The sequence below is a fragment of the Aquarana catesbeiana genome, linkage group LG07, assembly GCF_042186555.1.
Source record: "Aquarana catesbeiana isolate 2022-GZ linkage group LG07, ASM4218655v1, whole genome shotgun sequence".
NCBI classification, from domain to species: domain Eukaryota; kingdom Metazoa; phylum Chordata; class Amphibia; order Anura; family Ranidae; genus Aquarana; species Aquarana catesbeiana.
Genome location: NC_133330.1, coordinates 277,866,193 through 277,885,445, shown reverse-complemented (window position 1 = coordinate 277,885,445; position 19,253 = coordinate 277,866,193). Strand labels below are relative to the sequence as shown.

Genomic DNA, 19,253 nt, shown 5'->3' with positions numbered 1-19,253 from the left:
TAGGTCACAGGCAGTATGCTTATCATACTTCCTGTCGGTTGGGGTAAGTATGTTTTGATTACTAAGAAGAGAGAATATTATTAAGCCTGAGCCGTAGTGGCTGGGTTTATTTATTTACCTATACTTTTAAGTGATGTAATAATAAAATTATTTGTAAACATTTTAGAAAATTATTAAAGTAATAAAAACATCTGCGGCCAAAATATTTATCCAATAAAATATTTTATTTCAAATGAATTGCTCATCTGGTTTTGAATTTATTATATATACAATGTAAAATGCCTGCTTCCTTCTATCCCATCTGCTTTCCAGTTACAGGATTCTACTGCTTACTCCAAATCAGCTGATCCCACCTCTTCATTTTAATAATGTTGTTAAAGTGATTGTAAGGCTTCGTTTTTTGTTTTTATTAAATAACAAACATTTCATACTTACCTCCACTGTGCATTTCATTTTGCACTGAGTGGCCCCGATTCTCGACTTCTGGGGTACCCCGGCGGCGCAGGTAGCTCCTCCCTGCATGGTATAACCCCCTAGGAGAAGCGCTCTCCTGAAGGGTTACCTTGCGGGCGCACTCCCAAGTCCAGCATTTGCGTCCATAAATGCAGAATGCTGGACTCGGCCCCGCCCCCGGCGCCCGTGTCATTGGATTTGATTGACAGCAGCGGAAGCCAATGACTGTGCTGCTATCAATCTATCCAATCAAGAGCCGAGATAACGGGCAGAGCGCGTCTCCGGTGGGGGAATATAGGACTCAGGTGAGTAAAACGGGGGGGCTGGGGGCAGTCAGTGACAGAAGTTTTTTCACCTTAATGCATAGGATGCATTAAGGCAGTGGTTCTCAACTTGGAGGTCGGGATCCCCTCGAGGATCGAATGACCATTTGCCAGGGGTCACCAAATCCTGGGCTGTTCCTGAACCCTGCACCACTCTCCCAGCCTTTTCGCGGCTGCCCAGCAGGCTGGCCATGGAGCCTGTGGAAGCCCAGCTGGGCTGTTCCAGGAGCCCGTGGCCACCCGCTCAGCCTCTTCCCAGATGCTCATTCAGTTCACATCATGGGTGGGGGCAGAGACTAGAGGTCAGTTGATTAGTGAGGAATGTGAAGTGGGAGGGGCTGGAGGAGACCCTATCGCCTGGTTTCGGCATAGATGTCACTGCTGCAAGACACCACAGAGCTGGAGACACAGTGAAGCCGGAGACACAGTGAGTCACACTACCTGTGATTAGAGTTGCCATTAAAAGTCCCCACTACAGTTCTCAGATCAGCAGATGACCTTGATGAAGAGCACCTAAGTTGGCTGATCAGAACTCCCCCCAGCATTGCCACTCATTCCAACTCCCCGCCAGAACTGCCACTCATCCCATTCCCCCCACCCCCCAAAGCGTAATAGAAGGAATAAAAATAGAGAATACATGGAAGGGAGAGGAAAAAAGGGGGAGGAACAAAGAAAAAGGGAAAGAAAGAATAAGAAAAAGACGGCTAGAGAGATGGATGTGGGAAAAAAAACAAGAAATTAGGATAGTGTCAGGGCTGGCCCTTCCTTCTCTGAGCTGGCCGCTCAACTGTCAGCTAATTGCCAGCTCTCTTCTCTCTCCACAGTTAACCAGCTGTTGTGGATCTGCTCGTCAGTCCCGCCTACTTAAAGACATCCAGCTCACTTCATTCCTGCCTTCGCCTTGGTCACATCACAAGAAACCATCTCCGGTTTTCCTTTTTAAAGACTGGCTTTGCTGACATCCCTTCTGACTCCTTACCCTGCTTGCTGTTCCTCTACTTGGATCCCTGACTTCTGGCCTGGCTGATTACTGAATTCTGGCTTGGCTGATCACCCGATCTGATTACTGAACTCTGGCTTGGCTGACTATCCGATCCAGTTACTGGACTCTGGCTATGCTTTGACTACGCTTACTCTATTTACCTTTTTATTTTTATTAATAAACAAGTGTGATTTTACTGTACTTCTGTCTCGGTCCTGTTCATGGTTTCTGACAGATAGAGAGAGGTAAAAGGGAAAGAAAGGAGAACAAAGAGAGAGTGGTACATCCTAAAATGTACCATACAGGGTTTTAATACTGTACAAGTGAAAGGAACTCAGGGAGCGCTAAATGTCCGTAGGTTAGGGCGCAAATTACTTGTCTTGCCTTGGGTGCTGACAACCCACGCTACGAAAATAATTTTACTGTCAGGGGTCCCCACAACTTGGGAAATTTTATCAAGGGGTCACGGCACTAGAGAGGTTGAGAACCAATGCATTAGGGTGAAAAACAGCATGAGGGTTTACAACCCCTTTAAAGTTCACCTTTTGAATGTTACATGTTCTACCTGTATTTAGGGTGGAACGTGTAACATGTTCCAGCAGCTTAAGCCTCTCCCCCACTCCCTGCGACAGCGAGCATGGGATATTCTCCCCATGCCTGCTGTCACTATTTGAAAATCACGTGGCTGTGTAGGCAAAGTTTCCTGTGAATGCACAAACTACAACTACCTCCAGTCATTGCGGCTGATGGCTTGTAGTTTTAAATAGGCTGCAATGTTGCTGATGATCAGCCTCGTAGTTTATTCAAAAGCCCCGCAGCTTGTAAATAGTCAGCCCATATGCAGATACAGGCTGAAAGCTGCAGTGCTTGTCTGCAGGAGCCTGGCATTGCATCCTGATCCACTGATTAAGGATGCAATATTTTCCAGGCTCCTTAGGGAAAAAATAATCAATGAGCATTTTTTTTCCTGCAAAAATTTGTGCATTTACTATTTTTTTCCCTAAAGGTGATCTTATCCTTTAAAAGTGGTTGTAAAGGCTGAAGGTTTTTTTACCTTAATGCATTCTCTGCGTTAAGGTAAGAAAAACTTTTAGATGCAGCTCCCCCCCTAAATACTTACTTGAGCTGGATTTCGATCCAGCGCTGTACCTGAGAGCAACATCACGCTCTCTCTCCTCACTCGACATAGAGGCAGCAGCGGAAGCCATTGGTTCCTGCTGCTGTCAATCAAATTCTGTGAGAAGGAAGTGGGGGTGTGGGGCCAAGCTGTGCTGTGTTTTTTAATGGACGCACATAGCCCAGTTCGGGAGAGCTGAACTCTGAACTTCGCCTCACTTACTACCTATCTCTGAATTCTGCATCACTTAGAGCCCTTTCACACTGGGGCGGCGTCGGCGGTAAATCGCCACTATTATTAGCGGCGTTTTACCGTCGGTATGCGGCCGCTAGCGGGGCGGTTTTACCCCCCTGCTAGCGGCCGAGAAAGGGTTAAATACCACAGATGCGCTTTGCCGGGGGTATAGCCGCGCCGTCCCATTGATTTCAATGGGCAGGAGCGGTAAAGGAACGGTATACACTCCGCTCCTTCACCGCTCCGAAGATGCTGCTGGCAGGACTTTTTTACCGTCCTGCCAGCGCATCGCTCCAGTGTGAAAGCCCTGTGAAAGTAGCGGCACTTTTGGGTCGGTTTGCAGGCGCTATTATTAGCGCAATAGCGCCTGCAAACCGCCCCAGTGTGAAAGGGCTCTTACTACTGACCTCTGAACTCTGTGTGATCATCTACTGATCTTCAAACTCTGCATCATTTACTCCTAACCTCTGAACTCCGTGCCATCTACTATTGATCTCTGAATTCTGCGTCACTGACTCCTGACCCATGAACATTGCCTCACTTACTTCAGAAATCTGCATCACTTATTGCTGACCTCTGAACTCTACATCACTTACTACTGACCTCTGAATTCTGTGTCACTCACTCTTGATCCCGGAACTCTGCATCACTTACTACTACTTTCTGGTTTCTGCATCACTTACTCCTAAACTCTGAATTTTGCGTCACTTACTCCTGACTTTAGAACCAGTGTTAATTTCGTCTACTAAAATATTTTCATCAACTAAATTAACAGGTTTTAGTTGACTAAAACATGACTAAATCTAAAACAATCCATATGGCTAAAATACAACTAAAAACTAAAATGGAATTTTAGCTGCTTGCTGTTGGGGCACTCAGCAGGGGGAGGGGCCAGGAGGTCGGGCGAGGGACCTGAGAAGAGGAGTATCTGAGCTGCTCTGTGCAAAACCAAAATTTCACAGAGCAGGTAAGTATTACATGTTTATTATTTTGTAAAGAAAAACAAAAAACATGACTTTAGTATCACTTTAATTTTTGCCATTCTTTGTTACTCTGGATATATCTCCATATGTTTTCTATATGTAGATTATGTATTTTTATACTAATACAGAGTAGATTTTTTGCTTAGACCACTGCTATCCACAATACTGCAGTTTGTTAGAATTTCATCCAGCAGTTTCACATTTTCTTGTTGTGAATGTGAAGATCAGTTTTGTTGAAAGCAGGTTAGTTAGCCATTTTGTAAAACGTGCCTATAGATGTTAGAAATACACTTTGTTCAAGATCTCATAACCTGACTATTCTTGTGGGGCTGCCAAATAGTCAGGTCTCATTTACATTTATGGCAGCCCTTACTGCCCTTCTGAAAAGAGATCTCCAGTGGATAGCTTTGCAGAGGGTGGATGACAGATGGCTGGGGGCAATATGTTGTAACCTTCAAAAGCCATCACGATTACGCTGCAACTGTGTGCATTGCAAAGTACTGCCTGCTGAATACGAAAGGGGGTATTCATTTTGCTGTGGCTTGTGTACAACCCCCTATTGTGTTGGGTTTAGGGGAGCTGTCAGAGGGTGAAAAAACAGTGGCTGCTCTTGTGCACCGCACTGGATTGAGATGTGCCTCAGGTAAGTACAAGGGGGGGCTGGTGGCAACTTCCATGCAGAAGTTTTTTTTTTTACCCTAAACACTTAAGAACCAAGCCTCTTTTTGATATTTGTTGTTTACAAGTTAAAAACAGTTTTTTTGCTAGAAAATTACTTAGAACCCCCAAACATTATACATTTTTTTCCTAACACCCTAGAGAATAAAATTGCAGTTGTTGCAATACATTCTGTCACCCCGTATTTGCACAGCTCCGTTTTTTTGGAAAAAAATACACTTTTTTAAATTAAAAAATAAGACAAAAAATAAGACAACAGTAAAGTTAGGCCATTTTTTTTTACATTGTGAAAGATATTGTTACGCCGAGTTAATTGATACCCAACATGTCATGCTTCAAAATTGCACCCGCTCGTGGAATGGCGACAAACTTTTACCCTTAAAAATCTCTAGAGGCGACGTTTAAAAAATTCTACAGGTTGCATGTTTTGAGTTACAGAGGAGTTCTAGGGCTAGAATTATTGCTCTCGCTCTACCGATCATGGCGATACCTCACATGTGTGGTTTGAACACCGTTTTCATATGCGGGCTCTACTCAAGTATGCGTTCACTTCTGTGTGCGAGCTCGGCGGGACGGGGCGCGTTTAAATTTTTTTTTTTTCTTATTTATTTTACCTTTTATTTTTTATTTTTACACTGTATTTTAAAAAAAAATGGTGTCACTTTTATTCCTATTACAAGGAATGTAAACAATCCCTTGTAATAGAAAAAAAGCATGACAGGACCTCATAAATATGAGATCTGGGGTCAAAAAGATCATCAGATCTCATATTTACACTTAAATGCAAAAAAAAGCACGGGAATGCGAGTGCCCGCTATGCAGAGTTGTGAAAGGGGCTTGACAGCTGAGTGTTTCTGTCCACTCCTTTCTATGTACTTGTATAAAGATGGCCATACACTATGCAATCTGATTGTATATTGTGTATTTAATGAGAAGGGTGATCACTGATTGATTGCATTTCATTTAAAAAAAAAACGTGCAGCTGGGAGTGGGTGGGCGGATGATGCAGGGTGTGTGCTAATGAGGTCAGCTGGTCAGCTTCCTGTGTCATGACCTACAGTCTGTAAGGAGGTAAGAAAGAAGCAATAGATACATTTGGAAACATGGAGGGAGGACAGTAAGGTATGCGTTTGTAAATGTTATGGAAAGCTTTGACATTTTTGCAAAAAAAAGTACATTAATTCTATATTGATACATAGGGGGGCTGGAATTTAGAAAAAAAAAAGTGAACAAGGGTGAACTTAGCCTTTAATGCAGAGAAAACATAAAAGTTAAAGAAAAGAAAAAAAAAACCTTCTGCCTTTAGAACCTTAAGGTAAATACATAGATGTTTATAGCTTGGGGATCTGGAAATTAGTTTTGTCTTTATTTATGAAGACAGTACTAATCTTTACAAAGACATACTGGGGTTGATTTACTAAAGGCAATTAGACTGTGCACTTTGCAAAGTGCAGTTGGTCCAGAGCTTAGTAAATTAGCAGAAGCTCGGCTGACTTCCATCTTCCAATCATATGCAAGCAAAATTGCTGTTTTTATGTTTTGTTTTTTACCTTGCACGTGATTGGGTATTTTTTGCAAAGTGAAACTTTACATCATTTACTAAGCTGTGGAGGACTGCACTTTGCAACGTGCACACTCTATTTGCCTAAACCTCTATAGGTCTTTTGATTATGTAGATTCATGGAATACTTCTATTTCTCATTTTAAAAGTAAAAGTGTTTTTTTTTTTTTTTTGCTCCTGCTCTTAGGATACATAGGGCTTGATTGAACCCCATTGTGTTTGCTTATTTGTGTAAATCAGGACGGGGAAATAAAAGTAAAGCACATTTCTGTCAAACGATGTGGAAGGAGGGGGTTCACACATTACATGCTGTGAATACAAGCAAAGGCGTTGGATGTCCTGTTCAGTGATATGTATTCAGCTGGTACTTCTATTGCATCAACCGCACAATATTATTTGTGAACTAGTCATATGATACCTTTTGGAAACTCCAGTTATGATGAATTATGGCTGTACTTTCCCTATTTCCTTTGTACATACAGCTGAACAGGAACATCTACTTAGAAAGGTTTTATAGGCATAACAGCGAGTTTTGTTTGTTTAACCTTATCTGCTCCACTTTTTACTGAGCACATTGCCATGCACCCTAAGAGTATGCAAAACTTCAAGGCACTCCATTCTAAAATGTAAGTATCATAAGGCAGGCCATAGATGGTGCTAATTTCTTTCCTGCAACCACAGTCAGTGTTGACAGGGAATCCCTCCTGCCGAGCCAATGTGTTCTCACGGCTATAACAGCTGGTAGCACTTTTAGCACCCTTTAGTGTGCAACTAGTGTAGGTAAATGTATTTTGTGACTCATGGTAGTTGTAAGAGTCTGGTAATTAAACTAAGGGTTCAGGATAAAAAAATCTGCAGACCAGTCCTCTATCGCCTCCCCATGGTTCTGGAGGTCCCTGGAAACTTCTAGAAGCTAGTGGGCAGAGATAAAGAGGCTGGGTCTTTAACTTTTTTTTTTTCAATTATCAATTTTTTTTTATTTTCCATTATATACATTACTTCATACTTTAATTCTACAATATTCGAGTTTATCCAAATAAATAAATTTTATCTTAATAATTAACAATTCTTAACAATTCTTCCCCCTTTCAAACACAAAAAAAAAGAAGAAAAATCCCAATAAAATTTAAACATTTCCTTCCCCCTTCCCCTTTCCTTATTTCTCCCACCTCTACACCAATAGTGCTCCCTCCCCCACTTGTCTCATCTCTTCCTCTAGATATAGTGTTTCCATTGTGCTCCACACTTCCCTTTCAAATCCACAAAATTTAAAAGACATTCCGTCCTTGTGAGAGAAAAAAAATAGGGAGTTTGGACCAATCTCCAGGCAGGAGGCCTGGCAGGGTGGCTGAACCAGACCATAAATATGGTGGAGCCTGAGCAGCAGGGGGAGTCAGGTGGAAGATAGAGTGCTAAGGTTTCTGTCATGTTGCCTGGGAGGGGACCCCCAGGGCGGGGTGGGCTCTGCCCCCCAGGCTGGGAACGGATGAAAGGAAGGAGAGGAAGCCTATGAGAGGAGTCTCCATTACCTTTGGACATTCAGGCTGGCATTGTAAGATCTGATCAGTTGGAGGCCTGAACAGGAGTTTGCCCAGTGCAGCGGGGAGCAAAGGACAGTGCGAGTACCTCAGCACACCAAGGGGCATACAAGGGGAAAGACTGCCAGACTTAGCATACTTTCCAAAGCACAGCTTTGTGCTAACTCCTGATCCCTTGTCCTGGGGAGTTCTTCAGAGCAGCCAAGTGGGCTGGTAGTATCTGCAAGCGTCATAACTGAGTGATGTTCTACATAGGAAAAAAGATACTTCTGCATACAGTTTGTAGCTTTGTGTTAATTCTTAAAAGGGGACAGAGCTCCTGGTCCATAAAGGATCTTGTCATTGATCCAAAGAGACTGCGTTTATTCCAGGATCTTAATTTTTGTACATAGAGATGGAAATCTCGGGGGCGTGGCCAGGGCGGGCATGTGAGCAGACGTGCTTCACAGTGCTCCCACAAGCGGTCCTCCATCTATCCTTTCCCCGGCCTACATTGCACCGTTGGAGCCTCCATTTCGCCGCACATTACCGGCTGTCACTCCGGGGACCCGGGGAGTCATTTTCTGCTTCTGTACCAGCTATGCCTCGGGGAATGAACCGAGAGGAAACCGCGGCAACGGACATCAAAGATGGTGCCCAGACCCCTGTGGATGATCTTAAAGAGCACTTTGGGGGCTTGAGGGAGGAAATATCATTGCTAAGACAGGATTTACAAAAGATCCGGGAGTGGACCATCGCCACGGAGGGTCGCATTATCAACCTGGAAGAATAATGATGATATTGGAACTAGGCTACGCCACAACAATGTGTGCATAGTAGGGATGCCGGAAAAACTGGAGGGGAGAGATCCCACAGATTGTGCAGAGCACTGGCTACCGAACACTTTCGGAAAGGTGGCTTTTACCCCACTGCTTGCGGTGGAAAGGGCTCACCGTACCCAAATCCGCACGTTTCCACAAGGCCCCCCCCCCAGGCCTATGCTAGCACGCCTTCTCAAATATAAGAACCGAGAAATACTCGGGGAGAAAAATAACATCCTGTATAATTGGAGCAAAAATATCACTATACCCTGACTTCTCTGCGGAAGTACTACGCAAGCGTTCTAAGTTCAATGATGTCAAGGAGTGGCTCCACCGTCTACAACTCTCCTATGCCACAACTGACTTGTACTCCATCTACCTCGGTGCCTTTGGGTGAGTCTCATTGGCCTAAACGATTGACAGGCAACATGATGGTCAGGTGACAGCCCCGCAGCCCATTGTTGGTCTGCTCCACACAAGTATTTCACAATGATGACTAATGTCGATACCTATTGTATCATGGACCAGTAGAGGTGTGAACAATCCTTTAAAACGCACTATGATATCCATATGCATCCGAAAGTTCCACCCTGCCATAGTGGGCTTACAAGAAACCCATCTGACTATGGAGACACGATGCCTGCAATACTCCTTGGTGTGCAAAGTGTATCATTCTACTCACACCTCTTATTCCCGGGGTGTCAGTGTTTTGATACACTGGTCACTGATATTCCAGAAATTGGACTCTCAAGTGGATTCATAGGGTCACTATGTGTTTATTCTTTGTAAATTGTATAGCTTGACCTTGGTTCTAGCCTTTGTGTATATCCTGCCCCCATTTTTGAGAGATGTGCTGCAAATTCTGATGACTTATCTGACATAAACCAGATCTCCCGTTATTAATAATGGGAGACTTCAATTGTTATCTTGATCCTCTCCTAGATCATTATCTCCCATTGTCTCACCATGGAGGGACTAGGAGTACGCTTCTGGGTAGATTTCTGTCTGGGGTTGGTTTGCTGGATCTGTGGTAGACATGAGCAGTTCGTTTTGTTCCGAATTAAAATTCGGATGAATTTTCGTTATTCGGAAATTCAATGAACCTGAATTAGAATAGTACCAAATTTAAACAAATCCTTAATAACAAAATTCAAATTCGAAAACGTTTCGAGTAGTTTTCCAATCTCCAAAAAGAAAGAAATAGAATAGAAAAAAAAATCTATTCCTTTATTTTCTATTCTATTTTATTCTTTTTGGAAATTGGAAAACTTTTCAAATCGATTTGAAAACGAATAAACGAAACGAATCCTGAAAACGAATTAAACGAATGAAACAAATTTAACTAAACAAATTTATGTAAATAACAAATCGAAACAAAGGTTTTCATTCTGCCCATGTCTAATCTGTGGAGCTTTAATTTCCTACCAATAAATTGTTCTCACATTTCGGCAAAACGTACCTGTCTTTATCCCATATAGCTCTTTGTGTGGATAGTGCTATGCTTGGCCAGATCTCTAATATTATATATCATACTCGAGGAGTGTCAGACCATTCTCCACTGGTTGCGGAGCTTGCTGTTCGACCTCCGACAAACTCCTCAGAGTGCCCTGAAAACTTAATGCCTACTGGCTACAGTTGTTCCCCTCACACGACAGTATTGAGAGCCAGATCACTGCATTTTTTTATGATCATGACTTCTCTTCGAAAATGGGAAACATTAAAAAAGGTACTATGGGGGATCTTTATTGCTGAAATTCAGGCAGTAAAAAAGAGATCTGAACTCCTTTTCCATATGATCAGGTTGGACAGTTTGAACTAGCATATATTGTTCAGCCAACTGATTCCGCTTGAAAGGCCTGGATGTTGGCCCAGGACTCTGCTGCATTTTTTGAAGTGGGAGAGAAGACTGGCCGCCTCCTTGCAAAGATTGCTCAATCGCAGCATGCCTGTCCGGCCATAGGTGCTATCTGGAATAAATCCGGTAGGATTGTTAATTCACCAGAATTAATTGTGAAAGACTTCTACGGACTTCTACGCTTCTCTTTATCAGCCACAGAGGTTGAAGTCCTTAGAGGCCCTTTCTCACTATAGTCAGGGAATTTCCCTCCCTACCCTGACAGCAGCCTAAAAGGCGAAATGGGATGCTCTTATTACTCTGGCGGAGTTACAGAGGGCAACCAGCTCTTTTCCTACTTGTAAGGCACCTGGTGATGCTGGCATCCTGATGGAAGTTTGTGTTAGGTATGGAGAGTTAATCTTACCCCATCTACTAAAGGTGTTCAGACCCCTCTCACACTGGGGCTTCGCGGTAAAACGGTGATCCTTTTAGCTGCACTTTAGTGCTGTTTAATCGGTGCTTTTGCTCTGCTTTTTGCCCGCTAGCGGGACATTTTTAACCCCACTTGAAGCGTAACTCCACTCCAAAATGTATTAAAAAAATAGCGTGCCCGCCCCCCCAAATCCATACCAGACCCTTATCCGAGCTTGCAGCCTGGAGGTCAGGATGGGGGGGGGGCGAGCGAGCAACCCCCCTCTCCTAAACCATACCAGGCCACATGCCTTTAACATGAGGAGGGTGCTTTGGGCATGGCTGTTTACCACGTGATCGGCCGTGACAAAGTCATGGCAATTACAGATGGTGTCGTCCCACTCTGCACGGCGCATGCGTGCAATCAAGAGCACGCTGCATGTGCACGTTGGTGGCGGCGTGTTCCAGGGAACACTGCTTGTCACCAACACTGGTAAACAGCCATCGGCCGGTGACTGTTTACCACGTGATCGGCTGTGATTTTTCACAGCCGATCACTAAATGTAAACATAGAGCGTTAACGGGATGTTACCGGGTTCTCCTCCTCACACACTGATCGTGTGTGAGAAGGAGATTGTGCTTACAGTGTACACCAACACACACTGATTGTTAAAAAACCAAAAGGTTAACGCTGCGCTAGAAATAAATAAAAGATTGAATAGTAATAAATAATAAAGCAGCCAGCACCAAAAAGTCTAATACAAAAACTTCAGTGCAATGTGAAAAAGATGCGGAGCTAAAATCATGAGAAAATAATAAAAGTGAATATCAAGTCAAAACAAAACAAAGTAATGGTGAAAAAACTCTCATCAAAGAAGACTAAGGCGAATGCTACACAAAAATTAATAATAAAGTGAAAAAAGGTATTGGTCCAGTAGTAGCAGAGTTGAGTGCGGTGAGGCTGCCAGTGGGTTTCTGTACTCAGCTTTTTTAATGTCATGTGACCAGCTCAACACCGACCAGCACTGTGCAGACACAGATCATACATCAGCAGAGTACTAGAATCTCCTCAGAACTTTCCCTGAAGACAGCAAAGGCCTGAGAAGTGACGTGACCTCAGAACAGCAATGATTAAATAAGTGCCACGGACCTAGCTGCCTTTACCGATGCCCTTATAGGTTCCTGGGAGACGTTATCATTCCCTGTGCCTGGTGAGACCACCTATGGTGGACACCTGTAGTTGGTAAGGAGCCTCTCTACTCACTCGGGTGTGCTAATATCTTGGAATTTGGATCTGGTTTCATGCACCTACCTTTTGGATTATTATAGCCACACCTTCTATGGACTTTTTCATATATTTTTTCTTTTCAGATAGTTTTATTGGTAATTTACATGTAGCCGTTACATAAAGCTCAATACATATTACATTATGGGTAGTAAACAGTGCATATGACAATAGGGTAAAATAACATGAACCTAAAGAAAACTGGATGTTATTATAGAGAACGTATACTCAGTCAAATAACATACTGGTTTAGTGTGACTAAAAATACGAATAGTGAAAGGGGACAATGTCTCCAGTTTCAATATAATAAAGTGCCGGTTGTTCCCCAAAAACACTGGCGGGGAAACCACCGGAATCATCACATATAACAGAGTACATTACCAATATTTAATAGTGAAAGGTAGGATAGAGTGGAAGACAGAAAGAGAAAAAAATAGCAGCGTAGGGGGGATCTAAGGAAAAGAGATGTGAGTTAGAGAGGTAGAGGGGAAAAGGGGACCGGCAGGTCCGCACGGGCACCAGATCAAATTCAAAGTCTAAAATGATGCTAGAACACACTCAGGGTAGCAAGAGGTTTTCATCAATATCTGCGGGTAAAAAATGCTCCACCCAGGGTTGCCAAGTTCTGGAGTGTTGGGGGACCTTATCAAGGATTTTCGCTTCAATTTTGCTATGCATCATTGCTTGGGCAACCCTATTCTTCGTTTCGACTATGTTAAAAGCGGGAGTTTTCCAAGCCTTAGCAATCGTCTGCTTGGCTGTGGTGAATAAGTGAAGGAGGAGACGAAGTTGTGCTCTAGTATAGTCTTGTGGGAAAAGGTTAAGGAGGGCTACGGCTGGGCTAGGATCCAAGGTGATGTGGGTGAGAGTGGATGCTATCCGGAATACTGTTGCCCAGAAGCACTGCACTAATGGGCATGTCCAGCAGGTATGTAAGTGCTGCAAATGCAACCGAGAACCTGTGTGCACAAAAAAGGGGGGAGATAAGAAAAGAAAAGCAGTTTCTTTGACATCAACGTGGGGCTCGGGATTTCGGGCTAAGATAGGAGTTTCCATCGTGGTGTATGGCTGGGAGGTAGGTCTGGCTGGAGTGCAAGGAAGGGATGTATCCGACTGATAGGTCTGGGGAGTCAGATGAAGCAATTCCAGCAGTCGTTGAATCGATTCTGGGGTGGTGCAGGTATGCTGTTGCCCTTGGTAGGAGAATTGTAGTGCGAATGGAAACCGCCACGTGTATTTAAGCTGATGTTGTAATGAAATCTGCAACTGAGGTTTCATAGCACGACGTTTAGCAATAGTGAGGGGTCAAGGGATAGGTGGTCAGCAAGGCAGTGCACAGGGGGTCGGCAAGGCAGAGGATAGTTTCAGCAGTTAGTATGGCAGTGTACCAGGGCTATTCGTTTGTAGAGCAGTGTATAGGGGATCAAAGGATGGGAGCTCAGCAGGGGAGTGCACAGAAATTGGTATAGCAGTGTGCTGGGGACCAGTAGGGCAGAAAACAGGGTTCAGCAAGGCTGGGACAGGGGTCAGCTAAGCGGAGGACAGTGGTCAGCAGGGCTAAGGATAGGGGCCAGCAGGGAGGAGGAAAGGGGTCAACAGGGCAAAAGACGGATCAGCATGGTGGAACATAAGAGTCACTGCTGGCAGGAAAAAAAAGATAGGGGTCACTGCTGGAAGGAAAAAAAAAAAGACAGGGGTCACAGCTGGCAGGGAAAAAAAAGACAGGGGTCACAGCTAGCAGGGAAAAAAAAGACAGGGGTCACAGCTGGCAGGAAAAAAAAAAGATAGGGGTCACCGCTGGCAGGAAAAAAAAAAGACAGGGGTCATCGCTGGCAGGAAAAAAAAGACAGGGGTCACAGCTGGCAGGAAAAAAAAGACAGGGGTCATCGCTGGCAGTAAAAAAAAAGACAGGGGTCATCGCTGGCAGTAAAAAAAAAGAGAGGGGTCATCGCTGGCAGTAAAAAAAAAAAAAAAAAAAAAAGACAGGGGTCATTGCTGGCAGTAAAAAAAAAAAAAAGACAGGGGTCATCGCTGGCAGTGCAGTCAGCAGAGCTCTTTCTCCCATCACTTCATTGTACACAGATTGAGCACAGGCAGCACGATCTCCTCCCCACACAGCCCATAGCTGAAACTGAAATCGGATTACATATAGCTACGATTTGTAAGGTGTGTAGCTGGCTGCTGTGTTGCAGTTCTGACCTGTGAAATTCCCTGGTCGGAATGGCAGTGCGTAGCTGAGTGTGATGCAATTTCAGCTTCAGCTATGTACTGTGTGAGGAGGAGCCGAGGAAGAGATCCGAGAATTGCTTGTGCTCAGGTTGTGTACAGTGCAGGAATAGAAATGGTCAAGCACAGCGTCAGGGGTAAAACAGGGAGCAGGGCGCCTCTAAGTGTAGAGATTTAAACACTTTAATAGTAAAAGCAATAAGCAACTCACATGGGAGAAGTCAAAGAAAAGCACATCTGTGGGCTGAGGAATGTCCAGGAGCAATATGAATGACCAGATGACGGTTTCTCCACTTTATCACTGGTTCTATGGGAGATAGGGCAGGCACATCAGATATCCCAGGAGGGTAGGGGCAGTGAGCTGTCTAAGCCTTTGCTCTTAGCGCTGCTCATAATGGGATCCTCACTGAGAACTGCTGCAGATGGGAGACGGCCTTGCGGTGAATAGTCCAAGCACGTCACACCTTTGTGACGTCATTGCCCCATGCCACGCTGCCCCATGCACTCCAAGCATTGCTCTGGACTATTCACCGCACGGCTGTTTTCCATCTTCAGCAGTTCTCAGCGAGGATCCTATTATCAGCAGCGCTAAGAGCGAAGGCTTTGACAGCTCGCCGCCCATACCCTCCTGGAATATGTGATGTGCCTGCCATATCTCCCACAGAACCAGTGATAAAGTGGAGAAACCGTCATCTGGTCATTCATCTTGCTCCTGGACATTCCTCAGCCCACATATGTGCTTTACTTTGCCTTCTCCCATGTGAGTTGCTTGTTACTTTTACTATTAAAATGTTTTAATCTCTACACTTATGCCGCGTACACACAAGCGGACTTTACGACAGACTTTGCCCGGCAGACTTTTCGATGGACTTTATGACAGACTTTCCGAATGAACGGACTTGTCTACACACAATCCACCAAAGTCCGTCGAATTCGTACATGATGACGTACGACCGGACTAAAACAAGGAAGTTCATAGCCAGTAGCCAATAGCTGCCCTAGCGTGGCTTTTTGTCCGTCGAACTAGCATACAGACGAGAGGACTTTTCGACCGAACTCGAGTTTGACGGATTGATTTAAAACATGTTTCAAATCTAGGACCGTCCGACTATTGAGAAAACAAAGTTCGCTGGAGCCCACACACGATCGAATTGTCCGACGAAATCCCGTCCACCGAGCAAAGTCTGCCGTAAAGTCCGCTCGTGTGTACGTGGCATTAGAGGCACCCCTCTCCTTGTTTTTGTCAGTTTGAGCCCAGGTTCACACTGAGCTGCGGTGATGAAGCCATGCGAGTTCAGCTGAACTCACACAATTTCACTCCTGCATGTCAGTCCCGATTTTGGGCGCGATGTCAATGTAAATCGCACCCAGAAATCGTAAAAAGTAGTACAGAAACTACTTTTTGAAATTGGTGCAGCGCCGCAGATGCGACGTCGCCCCAATTAGGACAGTGCCATTGACGGCATTTGCTGCCGATTTCACATGCGATTTGACACTTCAAATCGCATGTCAAAACACTCCAGTGTGAACCAGGGCTTACTGGAATTTTGGCTTCTGGTCTCATCCGGTGGCAGCCCTAAGTGCACAGATCCACACCCCACCCCATATTATTTTGGACTATTATGGACTTAATAGGGTTACTTCAGAGGTACTACTCCTTTTTAATTGTCTCTTTACAGTGTCAGGGGTGGCGGGGCGCAACTGAAATCTGGGGGGCGCATTCCACCCCAGCACTTTGCAGGGAATTCCTCTCACTTCCTGTTTTGTCTAGGGGACAGGAAGTGAAGGGAGATCTCCAAAATGGGACGCAGATGACAGAAAAATATTTGAAGGGGGTTACAAGTCTTCCTTGCTCTCCAAAATGAAAAAAAAAAAAAAAACAGTTTTGCCTTTAGTTTCACTCAACAAAAGTCCCTTGTATTGCTCTCAGCCTCCTCCAAATTCCTTTTTTTTCCCCCTGCTGTGACCTGACTTCCAGTTAGAGAGTGGCTACATTCATTCATTCTCCATGGTCCCGCTGTATACAGAAACCGTGCATAGAGAAGTGCACAGGGGAAGGGGGTGAGGATGAGGTTTAGGAGCTCCCAGAGGACAATACAAGGAGACAGAAAACTACAGTAAGAAACATTTCATGAAAAATACATTACAGAGCCGTTACGTAGTATGTATATGGATTATATTTGGCGAATAAGGATATTGTTTAGTGTCCCTTTCATGGGATGCAGTTCAAAAAACACCCAAATGAATTTCTAAGCACCATGCACCAAATAGATCCTGATAAAGGAGGATTGCAAACCTGAAGATCGTTTTGGTCTCTACCCCAATAAGGCCTCATTCAGACAGGCGTTGACACCCAGCCCCTTGTTTAGGCGGCTTTGACCGCCAAGTGATGTGTGCAGGCACCCCATTCATGGCTAATGGGACGCAGCAGCTGCACGGAAACAGACACTCATCTCGATTTCAAAGCTGTGCGGGTGGGGTTGAGCAACTCTGAATGCACACAATCTTATTTGTTCTAGCATACCCGTGCTGTGACTCAGCATGGGATCACTAAGAAAATACAACAAAAAAATACGTATAAAATAACTTACTCCATAGTGAGCACCTTTAATCAGTGTAAGATGAGTAGATTCTCTTAGCAAATCTCTCCTGGATCTCAATGCTGATGATGATGCCGAGATTGTAAATACAGCAAACAACACTGAACACAAACGCTGTTGCAAGTTGCGTCTATCAATTAAAAAGAAAATGTAAAAAGCCACAAAAATGTAATTGATGCTGCTGCAATAAAACATTTTAGCACGACTGGAGTCATTAAAGGCTTATATCAAAACGTAAATGCAGTATTGTAACCAAAAAGCAAAAAAAAATGTCCAGGACATCCAATAAAATGTAAAACAGATTTTCAAATCCCATAAAAGCTACTTACCAGAAGGACACAACAAACAGAACCATCATCAACGTTGCTCCTATCACATGCTGTCTGGATGGCAGAATTTTCTTCTTATGCCCTGTACACACGATCGGACATTGATCGGACATTCCGACAACAAAATCCATCGGATTTTTTCTGACGGATTTTGGGCCAAACGTGTCTTGCATACACACGGTCGCACAAAGTTGTCGGAAAATCCGATGGTTCTGAACGCGGTGGCGTAAAACACGTATGTCGGGACTATAAACAGGGCAGTAGCCAATAGCTTTTGTCTCTTAATTTATTCTGAGCATGCGTGGCACTTTGTGCGTCGGATTTGTGTACACGCGATCGGAATTTAAACGATCGGATTTTGTTGTGGGAAAATTTTATATCCTGCTTTCAATCTTCGTGTGTCGGAAATTCTGCCGGAAAAAGTCTGATGGAGCCCACATACGATCAGAATTTCCGACAACACAATCCGATCGCACTTTTTCCATCGGAAAATCCGACCGTGTGTACAGGGCATTGCAGTTGACAATGACTTCCTGGGAAAGCTCCAGCTTTCTTCCTTCCAACGATGAGAGAACAACCTAGAAATTCAAGTGATCTATTTTATAAGAGGCAGCAGAAAAGAGGTGTAAAGGGGAGTGTCCTAACCAATATATATAATTGGTAATGTACATTATATAATGGGTAAAATGCAACAAAGATATCCTCTCATGGTGTCCTCTCTCAGACTGAATTCAGGAGCAGCCTGGCAGGCAGTATGAAGGGAGTGAACCTTTCTCCTCCATCTCTCACATCACAAGCACAGAGCACCAAGCTGCTACACTGGAAAAAACAAAATATGACCCCTAGAAATGTTCCTATTGTTAATCCTAGAGTTATATATATATATATATATATATATATATATATATATATATATATATATATATATATATATATATATATATATATATATATGATAGAGGCAAGGAGAACTTTCTGCCGCCTATAGTCATATGACGTCCACAGATGGGATCTCCCATCCTGCGTGGACGTCATATGACAGCCTCGGGTTCCCGGCCACCTAGGGGGTGTGCGCCCCCGCCACGTTGCTCGGGACCCGGTGCGTGTGCCCGGCGGCCGCGATGTCCGCCGGGCACCCGCGATTGCCCGTTAACCGGCCCAGACCATGGATCTGTGTGTGTAAACACACAGATCCACGTCCTGTCAGGTGAGAGGAGAGCGATCTGTGTTCCCAGAACAGCGGAACACTGATCGGTCTCCTCCCCTTGTGCGTCCACTCCCCCTACAGTTAGAAGCATTCCCTAGGAAACACATTTAACCCCTCCCCGCCCCCTAGTGGTTAACCCCTTCACTGCCTGTCACATTTACACAGTAATCAATGCAATTTTATAGCATTGATCGCTGTATAAATGTGAATGGTCCCAAAAATGTGTCAAAAGTGTCCGATGTGTCCGCCATAATGTCGCAGTCACGGAACAAAATTGCTGATCGCCGCTATTTCTAGTAAAAAAAATAAATAAAAATTATAAATAAAAATAAATAAATAATTTTTTTTTAAAAAATGCCATAAATCTATCCCATATTTTATAGACGCTATAACTTTTGCACAAACCAATCAATATACGCTTATTGCGATTTTTTTTTACCAAAAATATGTAGAAGAATACGTATCGGCCTAAACTGAGGAAAAAATGTGTTTTTTTTTTTTTAAAATTGGGATAATTATTATAGCAAAAAGTAAAAAATATTTTTTTCAAAATTGTCGCTCTTCTTTTGTTTATAGCGCAAAAAATAAAAACTGCAGAGGTGATCAAATACCACCAAAAGAAAGCTCTATTTGTGGGGAAAAAAGGACGTCAATTTTGTTTGGGTACAACGTCGCACGACCGTGCAATT

General features: G+C 43.9%; 1 protein-coding gene across 2 annotated transcripts in view; it reads right to left on the bottom strand.

Annotated features, from left to right (window-relative positions):
* LOC141103611 (histo-blood group ABO system transferase 2-like) overlaps positions 1-19,253 on the bottom strand; it is a 134,635-nt gene that overhangs the window by 43,221 nt on the left and 72,161 nt on the right. The window contains exon 3 of one of the 2 annotated variants that reach the window (XR_012235343.1): positions 17,020-17,158. Coding sequence is in view for 1 of the 2 variants with exons in the window: in XM_073593402.1 (XP_073449503.1) it covers positions 17,020-17,223 (204 nt within the window). In the remaining variant the exon portion in view is untranslated. Of the gene's footprint in view, positions 1-17,019; positions 18,166-19,253 lie in introns of those variants that run through there. The other variant, XM_073593402.1, reaches the window with a different exon arrangement.